Source organism: Dipodomys ordii, unplaced genomic scaffold, assembly GCF_000151885.1.
Source record: "Dipodomys ordii isolate 6190 unplaced genomic scaffold, Dord_2.0 Scaffold4, whole genome shotgun sequence".
Classification (NCBI taxonomy): Eukaryota; Metazoa; Chordata; class Mammalia; order Rodentia; family Heteromyidae; genus Dipodomys; species Dipodomys ordii.
The window spans coordinates 15,741,057-15,758,325 of record NW_012267220.1 but is presented as its reverse complement, the minus strand read 5'-3'; the positions used below and the strand labels follow the sequence as shown (position 1 = coordinate 15,758,325).

Genomic DNA, 17,269 nt, shown 5'->3' with positions numbered 1-17,269 from the left:
ACTACTGACATTGGAATAACTGATCTTGTAAAAAATTTTAGTACTATCTATATAATTGTTAATCTTCATTGTCAAGAGATGCCTAGAAATTTGTAAAACACACTTCTGTATGTGCCTGTGAAGGGTGTTTCTAGATATGACTTTAAATCATTCATGAATAACTTAATCTTTTGATGGATTAAAATTTTGAATATACTCTTAGGAGGGGTAGGGAAGTGGTGGGAATTGAAATATATGGATTGTTTGGAAGCAGTAGAACATTTTGAGGATCTGTCCTTGAAGGACTTATGTTGTGTGGTCTCTTCTGGCTATGCTGGGCTTCCTGGTTGCTATTTGGTTCTTGCTGCTGTGTGGTGTCCTCCCTGCTGTAATGACCTGAAACCTGAGAACGTGGATTAAAATAAATCCTTTTTCAAGTTCTTTTGATAAAATATTGTCACCACAGTGAAAAACTGGCTAACACATTATCCTTCCTTCTAAACTTTAAACTGAATTTAAACTATGAGACAAAATTTCTTATGGTTCATGTAAATACCCATCTCTGTGATGTGCCTACCTTGATGATCTTTGTGAATTTAACTATTAGACTTCTTTGTCTCCAATAATTGGTACAATTTTATTTACGCCTAAAGCCCCATCATCAGTTGACTGTGTTTTATAATGTTTCTCTTTAGCTATTAACCAGATTTCTCAGTTTAGTAAAATTATGTACTTACAGTCTAAAAATGAAAACTATTTGGAAATGACTTTTCAATCTAATAGTTACACTTTACTACTTTTCAGATATATTTTTGCCATCATGGATCGGTTTGGAGATATATCAGAAGGTGAAGTGGACCATTCTTTTTTTGACAGTGACTTTGAAGAAGCAAATAAATGTGAAAATAACTTATTAGTTTTTGACAGACACAATGATGGTCTTAAAGAGAGAATAGATAAAGACACAGAACATGTACATTTGACATTTGGAATACAAACAAAGGAAAATTACCTTAATGAAAAAGGAAATGAAAGAAAAGCAAAACTTGTTTTAGATGAACACCCTGTAGCAAATGATATACAAATCAAAAGTTCATCATTAACCACTTGTTCGAGATCAAAAAAATTACGTGATACTACAACAGGATATAAAATACACTTGGCCATGCCGAATAGAATTCCTAAAATTGTAAAAGAAGGTGAGGATGATTACTATACAGATGGAGAAGAAAGCAGTGATGATGGGAAAAAACATCTTGTGAGATCAAAGTCAGCTAAACCATCTAATAACTTTAAAAAAAATGTAAATAAAAAGTATTCTAAAGTCAGGTCCTCTTCATCTTTATCTTCCTCATCTTCAGATTCAGGTACAGACTTTTCAGATACTGAAGCTAATGTCCGTAAATCTTCATCAAAGAAACAAATACATAGTGTAACTGTCTTATCACCAAAACAAAAAAATAAGCCAAGAAAAAAATTAACAGGGACACAACCTTCAAGTAGTAAGCCAAAAATGGGAGACACTGAAGAATCTGAAGATACTGTGACAGATGTTACTCCTTTGTCAACTCCAGACATCAGCCCTGTTCAGTCTTTTGAACTGGGAACATCAAATCACCAAAAAGTAAAAGTTAAAAAACAAGAAAATGTGAACCAAGAAGTTTATGAAGATGTTGAGGTTTTAAAAAAGGATTCCAAATATTTGAAAGCCATCAAAAAAGGAAAAGAAAAACACGTGCCCCATCTTGCCCCAAAGTCACCAGTGTTAGATTCTAATTTAGACCAAAGACACAAACAGAAAGTCTTGCATGACACAATGGACCTGAATCATCTTTTGAAAGGTAATTTTCAACATTTTTATATTAAAAACTAGATACCAAGTTTAAATATACCTTATGACTTTTTGCTGATTAATATGATTTTTATTTTAGATGATTGATAATTTAGCAGTTTTACCCAATATCCTGTTTTACCATAAATATCTGGAATGTCAGTTCCATTACCACGTAAGATTGGTTGCAAAGTCAATTAACTAGGAATATAGCATTTAGACTAATTTTAATGGCCTTATAGAAGACTCAAAATGCTTACTACTCTTTTTCCTGCCTGGTGCTTTTCTGTCTTCATTTTTAGCCTATCTGCATCAGTTTTCACTTGAGACATTTCAATGTCCAGAGAGTTATTGTCTCTTCCTTTGACTTTTGAACCATTGTAAGGAATCATTCCTAGCTAACTTCCACTTTGTCTTATGCCCAGAATTAAGTTATACTCCTACTCCCATTTTTGTCAGTTGTGGGGCTTGAACTCTGGGCTTGGGCACTGTACCTGTGCTCTTCAGCTCAAGGCCAGCGCTCTACCACTTGAGCCATAGCGCCACTTCCAGTTTTCTAGTGGTTTATTGGAGATAAGAGTCTCAAAGACTTTCCTGCCAGAGCTGGCTTTGAACTGCAATCCTCAGATCTCATTCTCCTGAATAGCTAGTATTACAGGCATGAGCCACTGGCGCCTGGCTTCCTACTCCCATTTCTTTTTTTTTTTGGGGGGGGGGGTCCAGTCGTGGAGCCTGAACTATAGGCCTGGGCGCTGTCCCTCAGCTATAGAGCTCAAGGCTAGCGCTCTACCACTTGAGCCACAGTGCCTCTTCCAGCTTTTTTCTTTTTGCTTATGTGGTGCTGAGGAATTGAACCCCAGGGCCTCATGCATGCAAGGCAAGCGCTCTACCACTGAGCCACCTTCCCAGCCCCCCTACTCCCATTTCTGATCCAGTTATTGGCAAAGGAAATAAGATTATCCTGAGCCAGTCAGAATCACCCTATATTAACAGTGGGAATTGAGAAGAGAGATCTGTATAGAAGTGGAATAGGAAGCCAGGCCCCGGAGGTTCATACCTATAATCTTAGCTACTCAAGAGGCTAATTGCTCAAGAATTGTGGCTCAAAGCTATCCTCAGAATAGCAAGAAGCAGGGCTGAATGCATGGTCCAAGTGGGAGAGCTGGACCAACCTAGAAAGATGTAGGCTCTGAGTTCAAACCAGTACCACTCCCCTGCCCCCCAAAAAATGGCAAGTAAGAATATATATGAATTAGTCAACTTTCTCCACCATAATTCCTCAAACTTTAAAGTGCACACAGGTCATTCTTGTAAAAGTTAAGATTCTGGAGCAGAAAAACAAAATAGAACCCAATATGCAATTCACACAATAGCAGTATCAAAACACTGAGCTGTTAGGTTCCATTGGGAATACAGGAAGTCATCTCTCACTATGCTTATCTATTCCCATCTCAGAAACTTATCTGGATATAAGAAAATCTATTTTAAATTGTAAAATTCTTGATTCCTTTTTCTCACTTATAATTAAAATAGTGAGGAAAATTTTCAACATAGAGCTGAGCTGAATTGAGGCATGCCTCATTCTGCACAGTAGAGAACCCTGCTCTGAGAGACTTACCAGGAAATGGTGCTCAGGCTTTTTAAGGTACTGGAACAAAGGTGGCTTTTTGCCAATTGGGACATTTTCTGTTGGAATACATAAGCCATCAGTACATTGTATAAGGTATGTCTTTAATTATTCATATTTGACTTACCCAATAAAGTTCTCCAGTTCCAATATTTTTTCCTAATATTTTTGTATCTTTTCCCATATAACTAAACATGGTCGTGGTCATGGTAGATGGACATGATTGCATATCCAGGCTTGTGCTTTTTCTACATTTTATGATACATTTTATCCCTTTCAACTTTATTACTTTCAGTTTTTCTAGGCTTAGCTTCCTTGGCTCACCAGTTTCATTTTCTTTTTTTTTTTTGTTTGTTTGTCATGGGGCTTGAACTCTGGGCTTGGGCACTGTTCCTGCACTCTTCAATTCAAGGCCAGCACTCTACCGCTTGAGCCACAGCACCACTTCTGGTTTTCTAGTGGTTTATTGGAGATAAGAGTCTCATGGACTTTCCTGCCCGGGCTGACTTTGAACTGCAATCCTCAGATCTCATCCTCCTGAGTAGCTAGGATTATAGACATGAGCCTCTGGCACCCGGCTCTGTTTCATTTTCTTAAAAGATAAATCCTGTTAATATGGGGAAGGTGATAATGTATGATATGCTCTTAATGTGGGGGAGGTGATAATGTATGATATGCTTAATTTTTCTTTAATCATAACATGATCCTATCAATGAACAGCTGAGGTAGAAATTCAGAACACATTCAACGTTCTCTCAATTTAAGCATTTTCGCATAGAGATTCATTTAAAGAGTTTATTGACTCCAGTAGTGAATTTGGGGTAAAAAGATTAACAACAGATTGTTAAAGCAGATATTAGGCAAGTGTTCAGATAGGAATGCCTGTGTCGGTAACAGTGTTAAAAGCACTATTTAAATTTTAAAAACTTACTGTTAAATATAAATTTGAACATAAAATAAGCTCTTGAAGCAGAAAATAATAAAAGAATACAAATGTGGTCCAGAACGGTGAGATAATACTGTATTAGATACTTATATAGCAAACAGAGAAAGTTGTGAAAGTTAAAGCAGAATTGTTTAGGCTTTTTGTTGTTCCCTATGACTATCAACTAGCAAGTAACTCTCCTGAATTCCTGATTCTTCATTTGTAAGATAGTTGTTTTAGGTTGTTAGGATCCGTTCTAGATTCAAAGTTCTGGGTGCGTCTGTGAGAAATATTAGAAAAAGGGAAGAATAATGTAGACTGGCTATTAGATATGAGGTGTTAAAGTGAACTTTGAAAGATTAGTAAAATTTCTCAGTATCCAGCCTCTTTTAGACCCAGTGAGGAGGTTGACTTGAGAATTTTTCATCCCCATCCCAAATGTGCTTTTGCTATATAAATGTTGAAAAAAAATGTGATTGGAGTTAGGTCTTTCACATTGAGCCATAAAATCATTGAATAAGCATTGAAGGCTTTATAAAATGGAATAGTAACAGAATTTTGACGCCTACTTATGATGTGAGTGACATTTGCAAAATTCTGAAAAAGGTGATAAGACTGAATTTGAAGGTATGTTTCATATTTTGTATATGTAAAATTAGGTCAGTTTAGGAAGAATCTTTCAGGGCAAAATAAATTTTATCACTTTAAGAATGAAATAATAACTGTGGGATGTATTTTGAGAAGGCAAATGAATATAAGAAATGGGACAAAGCAAGCATGGATGAGGAAAGAAACTGATTAATTCACTGGTTAGTTTATTAGTTTTTTTTTAACTTCCTGTAGGGGAGGAATGAAGTAGGTACTTTGTGGAAGAGGAAATATACAAACCTTGTTATTCTCCAAAATGAGAAGGAGATGCCTGTGATGAGATCAGCATATCCTACCTGGCAGCACATTTGATCCATTCCCTGGCAAATTGTAGGAAATATTAATGCCCTCAACACACAGCCAAGTGTTAGCAAACATTTGTGAAACATTAGCTAAAAACAACAGAGAAGACCCAATTTTCCTTATTCTTATGATAAAGTACATAATATTGGAATTGTTAAAAACAGCTCAATGATTTCAGAAAGGCTCTGGAAGGACAAAACTGTTTTCACCAATAAAACTATGCTTAACTAGCCTTTACATTTCCCTTCCCTATGTATTGTGCAGTAAAATGTGCTAAATGATCAACACAACAGTGCATAGCAGCTATGAGAATCAAACTTGCACTAAACTAAATATTTTTATTTTTTTTATCTTATTTTTTTTGGGGGGGTCCGGTCGTGGGGCCTGAACTCTTGGCCTGGGCGCTGTCCCTCAGCTCTTCAGCTCAAGGCTAGCGCTCTACCACTTGAACCACAGCGCCACTTCTGGCTTTTTTTCTTTTTTCTTATGTGGTGCTGAGGAATCGAACCCAGGGCCTCATGCATGCAAGGCAAGCTCTCTACCACTGAGCCACCTTCCCAGCCCCCAGAAACTAAATATTTTAAAACCTACAAAAAAGGGTTACTATAATAATGCATATTGGTTTAGTTAACATCAGAAAAAAATAAACATCTCTATAAAGTTTTTCTCTTTTTAATTTTTTTTCTTTTTCAGTGCTGGGGTTTGAACCCAGGAACCTATGTTTGCCAGGCAGGCCCTCCATCACTGAGCGAACACTTACAGCCCCTTTACTTTTAATATGTGATAGTGATAGATGTAACACATATAAACATTTAGATTTCAACTTTTAGAGGAGTATGAAGTCCTCAGATAAAGAAGATTAAGAACCTCTAGGAGAACAGAATTTGAATATGTGATTGCAGTGTTCATATTGTTCTAAATTTGGAGAAAATCTTAGGGAAAGAATTTTTTTAACTTAAGCGATCTTCCAAAAGAGAAAACAAAACACACAGCAACAAAAACATTTTAAAATATTGGAAAAGAGACCTGACAATATACATGAATGATTTTAACTTATCAGAAGGCACTGTTATTGTATTAAAGTAGCAATAACTGTTCAGCCTTAAAAGGGAAGGAAATTCTGACACCTGCCACTGTACAGATGATCCTACAGTACATTCTACCAAGTGAAATACACAAGTCTGAAGAAGACAAATAATGTGTGATTCCATTTATATAAGGTAGTTAAATAAAAATCATAGAGAGGGCTGGGAAGGTGGCTCAGTGGTAGAATGCTTGCCATGCATGCGTGAGGCCCTGGTTTTGATTCCTCAGCACCACATAAGCAGAAAAAGCGGAAGTGGGCGCTGTGGCTCAAGTGGTAGAGCTCTATCTTTGAGCTGAAGAGCTGAGGAACAGTGCCCAGGCCCAGAGTTCAGGCCCCACAACCAACAACAAAAAAAAAATTATGGAGATAGAAAGAAGAACTGTGATTGCCAGGGGTTGGAAAAAAGATGGAAACTAACTAGTATAGTTTTTTCAGTTTTCCAAAGTAAAGAGTTATAGATGATGGTTATGGCTGCACAACACTGAATGTATGTAATATATGAAAATTAGTTAAGATGGTAAATTTTGTCATGTATATTTTTATTACAATAAAAAGATGGGAAGTCAATTCCTGTTGTGTTCATTAAATACCAGTTTAATTGGGGGGTGGGAAGATAAACAACCTAAAAGGATGTTTGAAATAGCATAGGAAGGATGATAAAGACTTTAAAAAGAGATGCTAGTTATGTTCCTTTAAAAAAGAGGAAATATGGGCTGGGAAGGTGGCTCAGTGGTAGAGCGCTTGCCTTGCATGCTTGAGGCCCTGGGTTTGATTCCTCAGCACCACATAAGCAGAAAAAAAAAGCCGGAAGTGGCACTGTGGCTCAAGTGGTAGAGTGCTACCCTTGAGCTGAAGAGCTGAGGGACAGCACCCAGGCCCAGAGTTCAGGCCCCACGACCGGACCCAAAAAAAAAAGAGGAAATAATATTGGCATACAAGATAGAAATGAAGATGTAAAGGCCGGGTGCCAGTGGCTCATGCCTGTAATCCTAGCTGCTCAGGAGGCTGAGATCTGAGGATCATGGTTCAAAGCCAGCCCAGGCAGGAAACTCTGTGAGACTCTTATCTCCAGTAAATAACTAGAAAATCGGAACTGGTGTGCTGTGGCTCAAACGGTAGAGCACTTACCTTGAACCGAAGAGTGCAGGAACAGCACCCAAGACCAGAGTTCAAGCCCTACGACCTACAAAAAAAAAAAAAGATGAAAAAAGTAACAAGGGACTAAGAAGAAAGTTTTAGATTAGTAAATGAGCTTAGTATACCAAATAGACACATAAAATGTATAGTTAAAGCAAGACAAAAGGGTGGGTGCTGGTAGATCTTAGCTTCTGAGGAGTCTGAGGTTCTGAGGATCCCAAAATGGAACTGTGGTTCAAATGGTAGAGTGCTATCCTTGAACCAAAAGACTCAGAGACAGGACTCATGTCCTGAGTTCAAGCCCAGCACCAAAAACAGAACTAGGTAGTGAAATTGAGGAAGGCACAACTATAAGGGAAGACTGTAATAACTTACACACACAAATTTTTTTAAGTATTTGTAGACTGCACTGTCATTGATGTTTTGGCTTTAAAAAGAAATGAGTTATTATTGCTGCATAAGCAGTTCCCCTATCACTTAATGTGGAGTAACTCAAAAGTAGGGATGACCCAGTGGCTGAGGATTGAACTCCTTTGAGTACCCATTTACTCACGTGTCAGATACTTGGCATTGGGACAACTACAGACAAGGGCTGCTAACCAGAAAACCAAACACAGGCTCTCCTTGTGGCTTCTTCACAGATGGCCTGACTTTCACATGGGAGCCTCAGGATAATTGGCTGAAGGTGGCAGAAGTTTTCTAGGAAGCAGTACAGACATCTCACTGCCTTTTATGACCTAGCACTTGAAGTCACATAGCATTGTTTCTTTTACACTCTTAGTGCAACTCATCATAAACCCTCTCAAATTGCAAGTAGAGGGACAAAGACCTTACCTTTTAATAGGAGGAATGTCAAATAGCTCATAGACACAGCTTAAAATCTCTTCAGTGATATTTTTGGCCACACATTTTTGTTCCTCCCATATGCAAAAATATATTTCCCCTTTCCAAAGATGCCCCCAACCTCAAGATCCAAGACCTAGATCACGTCCAGGTACAGCTGAGATTTCTTGGGTATTGTTCTTCAGGTACAGCAAAATGTAGAATTCTTTTTAAATACTTTAAGAATCTTCTTAAAGTTGGGAAAAAATTGTTCTTCAGGTACAGCAAAATGTAGAATTCTTTTTAAATACTTTAAGAATCTTCTTAAAGTTGGGAAAAATGAGGGATGAGTGGTAGTTTCATTCTGAATCCTCTAACTCCTGCCTCTATTATTGCCTGTTTTACTTGAAAACTGACTAATACCTTTGCTTCAGTAGTTTGTTTTTTTCCTCCTAGCTCATCTCTATTCTGTCTTCTTTTTATGGATAAAATAAGCCATTGAGCATTAAGTAGTTCATTTGGAGATCTTAGCCAAGTGAATCAGGGTATGAGATCTTTTTCCATTTTTCTTGTCATCATAGGCAACAGTTGTATTCCTAAACTATCTGCCAGTTTATCCTCTCAGATTTCATCAACAATCACCACCAGGCTCCTCTACCTTTACTTGCCATCAAGTCTCAAACCTAGTGCCATGGATTTTAGGGCTTCTTGATGAACTTTTTCTAATAGCACTGTGCGTCGTCATGCCACTTATGTGATTTGGTTTCCTCATTGCTTGAAGTCTCAAGACAGTCAGATATGGGTAGTAATAGGGCTCTGAGCACAGGTATTCCAAAAATGAAACATGTGTGAGGGGCTATTTCTCCTTTTATTACTTAACTTTGAAAGTCCTTTCATTTTGATTATGCCATATTGGTCAAGGCAGTTACAAGCCTGCCCATATAAAGGGAGATTTGCTAAGTAAATTTGGTTATTCCCTGAATTAGGACTTCTGTTGTAAGGATTGAATTTTTTTAAGTCACTATTTGTTTATTGACAGTACTGGGGCTTAAACTCAGGGCATTGAGTTTGGTATGAAGTGCTCGGCCATCTCATTTGTCTTCAGCCCTTTTGCCCATTTTATACCAGCCCACCTCAGAACATGATCCTCCTGCCTATGTCTCCCATGTAGCTGAGATTACTTATTGATCTACATGCGTGTCCCTTTTTAAAATCTCTTAAAAGAGACCCAGCTGGGAGCTAGTGGCTAATCCTTACTCATCGGAGAAAGGAGATTTGAAGCCTGCCTGGACAGACAAATCTGGGACTCTTACCTCAATTTAACTAGCATAAAGCCAGAACTGGAGGCAGTTGGTAGAATCCCAGACATCGGTTAAAAAGCCAAATAAGAGTGTAAAGTCCTAAGTTAAAGCCCCAGTACTAGTACACACACACACACACACACACACACACACACACCATGAATATTCCAATAGTTTGAGTGTAAAGTCCTAAGTTAAAGCCCCAGTACTAGTACACACACACACACACACACACACAGCATGAATATTCCAATAGTTTGAGTGTAAAGTCCTAAGTTAAAGCCCCAGTACTAGTACACACACACACACACACACACACCATGAATATTCCAATAGTTTGAGTGTAAAGTCCTAAGTTAAAGCCCCAGTACTAGTACACACACACCATGAATATTCCAATAGTTTTAATACTTTTAAAGAACTAATATGAGAGTAGAGCTTGGGATAAAATTTTGAGAAACCTAAACATTGATATCATGCATAAATTTATAAATGCTGTTTTAACTCAAATAGCTTAAGTGAAAAGTACATCTAATAATGGAGAAACTAACAAATTAGAATTAAATTACTTCAGCAGTGCTTCTAGTGAAGCTAGATCAAAATATATTTAAAGAGTTTGAAAAGAATGTTTCACTAAGAAAAATTAGGAGAAAGCAGTATTTCTAAGTATGTAAGTTTAAGTAGATTTATTTATATAAATATATCTATGTCTGAAAGTTTATTCAGGTTAAAGCATTTTTAGGAGTAGAAGCATGGCTATAGTTATAGAGCACCTAGTAAGTATAAGGCCCTGAGTACCATCCCTCAAGAAAAAGAAAATACATATTATTCAGACACTTTCATTGGTCTGTGTATAGCTTTTGTGCTAAGGAACTCTTAATTTTCTTCTAAATAAAGCCATTAGGATTATTTTATACTTACCTTTTCATTAATTGTATTTTGAAGGTTAAAGTATGTACCATCGTAGCTACTTCATTTAGCTATCTTCACTCTTTTTGTTCACTTCTTAGCTTTTCTACAATTAGATAAAAAGGGATCACAAAAACAGCACTTTGATCAGCCTTCGGTACTACCTAGGAAAAACTACTCTTTCACAAGAGAGGAGGTGAGACAGATTGACCGGGAAAATCAGAGGCTTTTGAGAGAACTCTCAAGACAGGCTGAAAAACCAGGAAGCAAAAGTATTCCGGGGAGATCAATTGGCCATCCTCCTAAGTTGTATCATAGTGCTCTCAACAGGCAGAGGGAACAACAAAGGATTGAAAGAGAAAATCTGGTAAGTAACTGAAATCTTTTAATCATTAAAAAAAAAAAAGATTTGTGCTGATTTAAAAGTACAACTTAGAGGAAACTTAAGCAGCCACATTTTCAATATTAATTACATAAAATCAAGTATAGATATGTGTGGCATGAACTGTGTGATGAGCTATGAGTCTGAAGATACGTATGTTTTTTTAAATCTGGTAAAGTATATATTAAAAGGGACCATTAGAGGAAAATACTGAAAACATTTGTCTAGTTAAATCACTGCAGTAATACAAGAAATGATATTCAGGAAGTGGCCTTGTGGCTCAAGCAGTAGAGTGCTCACCTTGAGCTGAAGAGTGCAGGGACAGCGCTCAGGCCCAGAGTTCATGCTCCACGACCAACAAAAGAAAGGAAAAAAAAAGAAATGATACTCAGGATCAGATGCATTCTCTTTTTGTGAAATATTGTTCAGTCACTGGTTCAGTCTGTTTTGCTTCATTATATACTAGAAAGGTAATAAATTATATATCATTTATTTTAAAGAATAAATATATCTGGAATAAGTTTGATAGTATATCTACTGAAACATTGTTACAAACCAGTGGTTGCAGGTTGAGATGTTTTTGTGTATGTACACACATAGAAAAGCTAGTTGACACAAGGTTGACATGAGTTGCTTCATAGCTTTCTGTATATCACATAAATACTACATATATTATATATTTCATATACATAGACACACACAAGGACTACTGAAACCCTTGATATTATTATAACATCATCTTCATAAAATTCAGTTCATAGTAATTGTTGATAGTAAGCATTTATTTAAAAACTAGGCATTGTTCTAAATATCTTTCAAGGCTGGGAAGGTGGCTCAGTGGTAGAGTACTTGCCTTGCATGTGTGAGGCCCTAGGTTCAATTCCTCAGCACTGCATAACCAAAAAAAAGCCGGAAGTGGTGCTGTGGCTCAAGTGGTAGAGCATATATCTTTCAAATATTGTCTTATTGAATTTTGGAAAATCTTTGAGGCAGGCACTTTTTAAATACATACCTTATAGATGAAAAAACTGAGGCCTCAAGTGTTTAAATAATTCAATATATGGTTAAGCCAAGATCTTAAACCTAGTTAGTGTCTTAAACTAAATAACTTAAAGTTAGACCTTTAATAAGCACTCAAAAACTCATACCTAAAATTGTTTTTGAGGCTTTTAACACTCCCAAGACAATCTCCAATATTAATCCTCATTAAATTTCATCATCAGTAAGATCCTGTTGAGCCACATAATCCCTCAATTTGTTAACAAGTCTAGCTGAATTAGTATATTTATTAAACAATTTAGTCTGTACTTAGCAGAAAATAGATAACAATAAAGCAAGTTAGGTTGGCAGGTGATGAGATGCTATTTAATAGTTTTCTGTACTTAGCAATATTTGATTTGTTCACATTTTGTGAAATTAAATGTCACCAACATTTGGGTTTGATTTTTGTTTTTACTCTCCCACTTGACTGAAGTGTTTTTTATTTAAGATGTGATTAGTGCCTATTTTACAAATGTTAGGTCATTCTTTTGTTTTTATTTTATTGTAAAGGTGATATATGGAGGAGTTATAGTTACGTAAGTCAGGTACTGTGTACCTTTCCTTTTGAACAGTATCACCTACTCCCTTGTTTTCTCTCCCTCCCATCTAAGATCATTTAACTCTCATAGCTACCTTATGACACAGTATTGTCACCCCAAGTTGCAGAGTTCAAACAGTAAAGTGACATTTTTTCCATTTATACAAACTGTCTTGTAACCTTCCTTAGGTTTTATAGTTTACTTCATAACTTTTTTTATGCTGTGGTACATGAAACTTTTTCATTACATTTCTTAGTATGCTGCTTCAGTGAAGCTATTTTTACATATTTGTTTATATAATCAGCCACCTACCAAATTCTATTTAATAGAGCCATATTGGCTTTTAATAGTTCTTCCAAGTGATCTGATATGCCTCTTAATCTGTTTTCTAGGCTGTTTATACACCAAATTCATGTACATCTGTACACACACACTTCTGTAGTTGCTATGTTGGTTGTGTGCACAAGCATCCATTATTTTATTTATTATTTATATCCCTTTTTGGCCCAGTCACCAATGACACAGGCAATTCTCAGTGGCTAAAAGGTATGACATTCTTAGTACTTAGGTTTTAGTACTTTTCCATTAGCATTTTAGAAGCTATTTAACTGGATATAATCAGGAGAATAAAGAAGCACTGTGCAAAAAAAGCAGAGGAAGGCAAATGTATAAAAAAATGGAGTTCGGGGGCTGGGAAGGTGGCTCAGTGGTAGAGCACTTGCCTTGCAAGCATGAGGCCCTGGGTTTGATTCCTTAGCACCACATAAGCAAAAAGAAAAAAGCCAGAAGTGGCGTTGTGGTTCAAGTGGTAGAGTGCTAGCCTTGAGCTGAAGAGCTGAAGGATGGCGCCCAGGCCCAGAGTTCAGGCCCCACGACCAGACCCCCAGCCCCCCCCAAAAAAAATGGAGTCATGTTGTCTAAAGTTAAAAACATACTGTTAATCTGTCCTAATAAATTTCAGAATCCCTCATTTGTTTCAGTAAGCAGATAGTACATTCCTCTCGTTAGATATTGCATCCCAACAAATACTAAGGGAATACAGAGCATATGCTTAGCTTGCAGAAGAAACTGGGTTCAATCCAAAAAAAAATTAAATAAATAAATAAATAAATAAAATCAAAAAAATAAATAGGCTGGGAATGTGGCTTAGTGGTAGAGTGCTTGCCTAGCATGCATGAAGCCCTGGGTTTGATTCCTCAGTACCACATAAACAAAAAAGGCTGGAAGTGGCACCTGGCTCAAGTGGTATATTGCTAGCTTTGAGCAAAAGAATTTCAAGGACACTGCCCCAGCCTTGAGTTCAAGCCCCAGGACTGGAAAATCAATCAATAAATAAAAAGTAATTTTGTCCACAAGAGGGAGTGCTTGATCCATATAGTCAGCTATGATGGAATTTACATTAGAATTATATTAGAAACTGTATTAAAACTTACATTAGATTTTGTTTGTATGTATAGCTTACTTATTTCCTTTTTTGTCTAGTTTTCAAATAATGTTAGCTGCTTCTGTAACAGAAAAAAAAAACTGATGACTAAGTTAGACTCTAGCTGTGGAAAACTGTAAGGAGCAATTATCTTGATCTTCCCTGAGGTTGGGAAACTTGTTATCTCTTAATCGACCTTTAGAAACAATAGAAATCTTCCCTGCTAATAGCTACAGAAATCACAAACACATTATTCTTTAATTTGTTTTCATCTTTCAACCTCAGAAGATGGGCCAGATGCAGGGTAGGGTAATTTTCTTTTGAAAAAAAACTATCATTTTCTGGATGTAAAAAAAAAATTTGGACAAATATAATAACGATAGTCACTGTGCTGGACATCAGGTCTGTAGATGGCTTCACAGTGTATATATTTATCAAAACATCAAGTTGTTTGCCTTAAGTATATATAGTTTCAGGTAAAATACAATTTCCAAAAAATTTTTGGATAAAATTTTGAAATTCATTAGTAGAAACTAATCTTAGGATCACCTAAGATTTTGTAAACCATAAGTTGGATTTTTAAGTAACCATTCTTATCATTTTTCATTCCACTAAACAAGTATTTAATGTGTCATGAGCTGAGTAAGACAGTAGGAAGTACGAAAAACAATATCTTACTTATCATGCAGCTTTATAACTTAGCCAGAAAGATAATGTTGGATGTCAAATAACTAGAATGTAATATAAAGCAATATTAATGATTAATCTTTACTAGATAGCTGGGTACCCCAGCGGCTCATACCTATAGTCTTAGCTATTCAGGAGGCTGAGATCTGAGGATCATGGTTCAAAGCCATCTTGAGAAGGAAGTCCATGAGATTCTTTTTTTTTTTTTTCTTTTTGTTGGTCATGGGGCCTGAACTCTGGGTCTGGGCACTGTCCCTCAGCTCTTCAACTCAAGGCTAGGGCTCTACCACTTGAGCCACAGCACCAATTCTGGTTTTTTGGTGGTTAATTGGAGATAAGAGTGTCATGGGCTTTTCTCTGCCAAGGCTGGCTTTGAACTGTGATCCTCATATCTCAGCCTCTTGAGTAACTAGGATTACAAGCGTGGCTACCAGCACCCAGTAAATTATACCTTTTTAAATGTTCAAATTGGTCAATCCTTTACTATATCACAGAAAAAGAAAATGATTATATGAAGAAAAGTTTGTCTTATGAATTTATGAGACTTGATTTTTTTATGTGAATCTTAGTACTTATCAGTACACTCTTGCAATAAAGATCAGCTTGATCCAAAGACATTTTAAGGCAGTGGAGAGAGTAATAGAACTATGGATCAATCTCCTAAGCAATTTCGTCTACATATTCCTTTCCCCAAAATACCTTTGAAATTAAACCAAAGAAACTTTTTCACTTTTTGATTTAAGAAAGAATTAGAGTTTGGAATGTTATACATTAGACTTTTAATGAGTCAATAAGAAAATACTATGCTATCAGATACTAAATTGCTTTGGGCTGTTAATTTATGTATCTTTTAAAGCATTCTCTTTTATTAATTGGTTTTCTTGTTAACCAAATTCTTTTCTTTTTCCTATCCCTGAGCTCTTCAGGTCAAGGCTAGTGCTGTACCCCTTGACCCAATGCCACTTCCAGCTTTTTCTGTTTATGTGGTACTGAGGAATCGAACCCAGGGCCTCATGCATGCGAGGCAAGCACTCTACAACTGAGCCACTTTCCCAGCCCCCTAATTTTTTTTTTCTTTTGTGTGCCAGTATTCAAACTTGAACAGGGCCTCAAGCTCTTATCTTTTTTATTCACAGCTGGCACTCTGCCACTTAAGTCACACATCCACTTCCATCTTGTAATTTAACAGCAAAGAAAAGAAGCACTTTTTTTTTCAAAAGTAAATTTTACTTAAAATCTTAAGTAAAAAAATCAGAATATATAAAGACCCTATTCATTTTGGACCCTTATATCCTAGGAGCCCCTGAGATATTAATATAAGGAAACAGTAAAAATGTCATTGCTCTCCAATGTATGCAGATAGAATTAATAGTATTTGCTTAGATATATTTGTGATAATGTTAAAAGTTTAACACTTGAGTTACTAGTATTACAAAGCTTACTATGCTGTTTCTGTATTTACCATAATTCAACATATAATACCTTTGTTAAGGTTATAACTTGACATGAGAGATGCCCTTGAGAACTGAGTTGTGTGTTAGCTTTATGTTGCTATGACAAAATACCTGAGATAAGCAACTTACATAGAAAAAAAGATTTATTCTGGCTCCATAGCCTTTGGCAAGACAGAAACATGTCAAAAGGTCATGGCAGAGGAAACCTGTTCACCTCAGAGATAGAGGAAGGTGTTCGAGACAAAAAATGGTCTTCAAAAATATGCTCCCAGTGACCTACTTCCTCCAAATAAAACCCTACCTTCTACAGTTTCCATCACTCCCAATAATGCAATTATAACTCCACCAGTGCATTAGTCCATTGATGAGCTCAGAGCATTCATAATACAGTCACTTTCTAAAAGTGCTACACTGAGGACCAAGCCTTCAACACGTATGTATTTTGGAGAGACGCTTTATACCCAAACCTATCATAGTAAGTTGTTTTAAACATACTGGTTTTCTTACCTATAGGTTAGGCAAAACAAAAAATTAAAAAAAAAAAAACCTTAGGTTTTTTTTCTGATGCATCTTGAATGAAATGTTTTTTTCGCATGTACCAGGAATGACTTAAAATATTTTCTATTTTAGCAAAAATGCAGGATCTAGAAAGTATTTACTTTTTTAAACTTTATATTTAGCTAATACTGACTTTCATATCACTTTTAATGAAGGCTTTATTGAAAAGGCTTGAAGCTGTGAAACCAACAGTTGGTATGAAGCGCTCAGATCAGCTAATGGACTACCATCGCAATATGGCTTACCTCAACCCAGTTACACCCTCAAGACGAGTGAGATCTACTCTTAGCCAATACAGTTCATTACGTAAGAATATGCAAGACTATTTTGTATTTGTATCTTTTATCCTTTTGGTAAAAAATGTTTTTATGACAGAGTTTTAAAATGCTAACTTCTGGAATTCATTTTATTCCTTCTTTTACTGGCCTTTTTTGCTTTGTAATAGTTCACTTAATTTTAGGTTTTGTAAAGAAATAAAACAACTGAAAATATCAGTACTTTCAAGGGAGAAATGAATATCGTTTGAAAGTTGCTAAAATATTCTCCCTAGTTATGAGTTATTTCTAATATCTTCTAGTCCTTATGTGTGCTTTTACAAAATTGGATAACTAAAACA

At 36.2% G+C, this 17,269-nt stretch overlaps 1 protein-coding gene across 1 annotated transcript in view; it reads left to right on the top strand.

Moving 5' to 3' along the window:
- Nucleotides 1-17,269, top strand: part of Cfap97 (cilia and flagella associated protein 97) — a 29,418-nt gene that overhangs the window by 8,434 nt on the left and 3,715 nt on the right. The window contains exons 2-4 of the mRNA XM_013025961.1: nucleotides 784-1,820; nucleotides 10,671-10,936; nucleotides 16,809-16,959. Of these exons, the coding sequence (XP_012881415.1) occupies nucleotides 800-1,820; nucleotides 10,671-10,936; nucleotides 16,809-16,959 (1,438 nt within the window). The 5' untranslated portion in view covers nucleotides 784-799. The remainder of the gene's footprint in view (nucleotides 1-783; nucleotides 1,821-10,670; nucleotides 10,937-16,808; nucleotides 16,960-17,269) is intronic.